Source organism: Sander lucioperca, chromosome 12 (assembly GCF_008315115.2).
Source record: "Sander lucioperca isolate FBNREF2018 chromosome 12, SLUC_FBN_1.2, whole genome shotgun sequence".
Lineage (NCBI taxonomy): Eukaryota > Metazoa > Chordata > Actinopteri > Perciformes > Percidae > Sander > Sander lucioperca.
In genome coordinates, this window is record NC_050184.1 from 18,868,489 (window position 1) to 18,870,988 (window position 2,500).

The 2,500-nt window shown below is 42.4% G+C and overlaps 1 protein-coding gene across 2 annotated transcripts in view; it reads left to right on the forward strand.

Moving 5' to 3' along the window:
* The window catches only part of si:ch211-169p10.1 (coiled-coil domain-containing protein 120), a 45,793-nt gene that overhangs the window by 30,013 nt on the left and 13,280 nt on the right, over positions 1 to 2,500 (forward strand). For both annotated transcript variants that reach the window (XM_036007903.1, XM_031293104.2), the window contains exon 2: positions 1,038 to 1,211. In XM_036007903.1, coding sequence (XP_035863796.1) covers positions 1,164 to 1,211 — 48 coding nt within the window. In that variant the 5' untranslated portion in view covers positions 1,038 to 1,163. The remainder of the gene's footprint in view (positions 1 to 1,037; positions 1,212 to 2,500) is intronic.

Here is a 2,500-nt window from a genome sequence, read left to right on the forward strand (position 1 = left end):
CTGTATACTACTATCTCTGTATGGATGTGATATTATTTCTATCTTTGTTGTCGGTCTGGCTCAGGTTAAACTCTTTGTGAAACATGAACTTTCTTTTTTTCTGCAGTTTGACAGTCAGTTATAACAGAGAAAGAACATAAATAAACTACTTTAACGTAGATTCTCTTTAGGGCTTTATTACGTGGTATCTGATCGGTGCATAAACTCCAGTACTTCCCGATACTGATACCAGCGTTTTAGGCAGTATTGGAGCCGATACCGATACTGGTATCAGTATCGGAACATCTCTAGTTTAAAGCAGGGGTCTCAAACTCAACTTACCTGGGGGCCGCTGGAGGTAGAGTCTGGGCCACATTAAGTATGATGTTATATTTCTTGTACACTGCAACTTTCTCTGTGCATATGAGACATGTAGAGGTGCCCCTGTGCTCGACAAAAAAATATTCCGTCTCCAACTTTCCCTGAAATTGCCTGTGCTCGTCGCCAACCTTTCTCTTCACGCTACGTTTTGAGAGAGACATGACTGGAGGTGCTTCGCGGTTGGCTAGCTTGACAACCGTTGACAACAAACGCCGCTGTCAGGTGACCGTAAGTGACACACCCACGCAACGACTCAGCAAAAAGGTGCGTTTCAGAACAACGCGTGGGCCACACCAACACTAAACTTTGATGTCAAGTAGGGGTCCACAAGCCGCGAGTTTGAGACCCATGTTTTAAAGAAATGCCAATAAACCAGAGCATGTTTTTCTCCCATCCCAGAATGCTGCGTGCACTAGCCGGACCCTCCTTCGCAGCGCTGTGGAGGAAGGTCTGGCAAAGCGGGACTAGTTTGTGTCCAGTAACCATAGCAACTCACAGAGCTGACCGAAAGAGAGGCCGTAAACTGTCACAAACTGCAGTAAAAAAAACCGTGATTGAGACGCAGATTCCGAATGCGCTGTATACATGTCCACCGTTTTGAGATTGAACGTACCCCAGATTTACTCGGTCCCTCACTCTGTTGTCATCCTCCTCTTCTTCTGTTGTTGTCCCATCAGGTCAGAGGTTCTGAAGACTGACCACCTCCCTCTACAGGCCGGCCCAGGAACTGCACCCGCAGCTAACAGCTAACAGCTAACAGCTGACCAGTGAAGTAGTGCTGTGGCTGGTGTTCAGGCTGTTGGATGGCCACAGGAGTGAACTACTGGAGCTCTTATGAACCCAGTTACAAGGTGAGACCCATTGATTGATTGATTGATTGATTGATTGAACAACACTGTTGCTGCAAATGAGGCAAAAGAGGAATGCTGGCAGAAAATGACTAATTGTGTAAATTCATCAGACCGTTTATTTCTAACGTGAAAGCTGCTCATTCTGCAGCTCTGACACTTTAAACCTGATGCAGCGGATTTAAACATCATACTCAAGAACTGCATTTTGGTGTGACACCGTCCCGACGTGAAATGGGTTTTAGAGATTGAATAATCTCTGATTCACGCCATTAACCAGATATGTTTGAACAATTTATTAAAGAAAGGTAATTTATTGGTGTGCGTGGTAGAGGTGGGACAAAATATCAGTACGGCAATATATCGTTGTCCTTCTTCATGCGATACGAGAATCGATACGCTGGCGACCAAATATGGATATTTTAAAGGATAAAACGAGGCTCTCTGAAGAGATGTCTCTGCTCTCAGCGTCGCTGCTTCACGGCTCCTTGAGGCGGCGCTCAACACATGAACGAGGGAGACGTGAACAGAAGTTAACGAGCCGAAGAGGACGAGGCTTTCATTTTTTTCCCGCCTTTTTTAATTATTTTTTTCTTATATATACATACACATACGTACACAGACGTGTACACATATATGCATACACATATACACACGTATACACATACAAAGATAAATAAAATGACAATGACATAACTTAGAGAGAACAAAGACAAAAAACATAACAAATCAAAAACAAATAGTTGGTTTAGTCTTTATCTTACGCTGTAGTAAGTTGTGATGTGCATAAATGCAAACTACATATTTCATTGAGATACAACACTTTAATTTGTTAACTATATCGTCTGTTAAGAAACGTGACCACATTAAAGGTCCCATGACATGCTGCTTTTTGGATGCTTTTATATAGGCCTTAGTGGTCCCCTAATACTGTATCTGAAGTCTCTTTTATATAGACCTTAGTGGTCCCCTAATACTGTATCTGAAGTCTCTTTATATAGACCTTAGTGGTCCCCTAATACTGTATCTGAAGTCTCTTTTATATAGACCTTAGTGGTCCCCTAATACTGTATCTGAAGTCTCTTTTATATAGGCCTTAGTGGTCCCCTAATACTGTATCTGAAGTCTCTTTTATATAGACCTTAGTGGTCCCCTAATACTGTATCTGAAGTCTCTTTATATAGACCTTAGTGGTCCCCTAATACTGTATCTGAAGTCTCTTTATATAGACCTTAGTGGTCCCCTAATACTGTATCTGAAGTCTCTTTTATATAGACCTTAGTGGTCCCCTA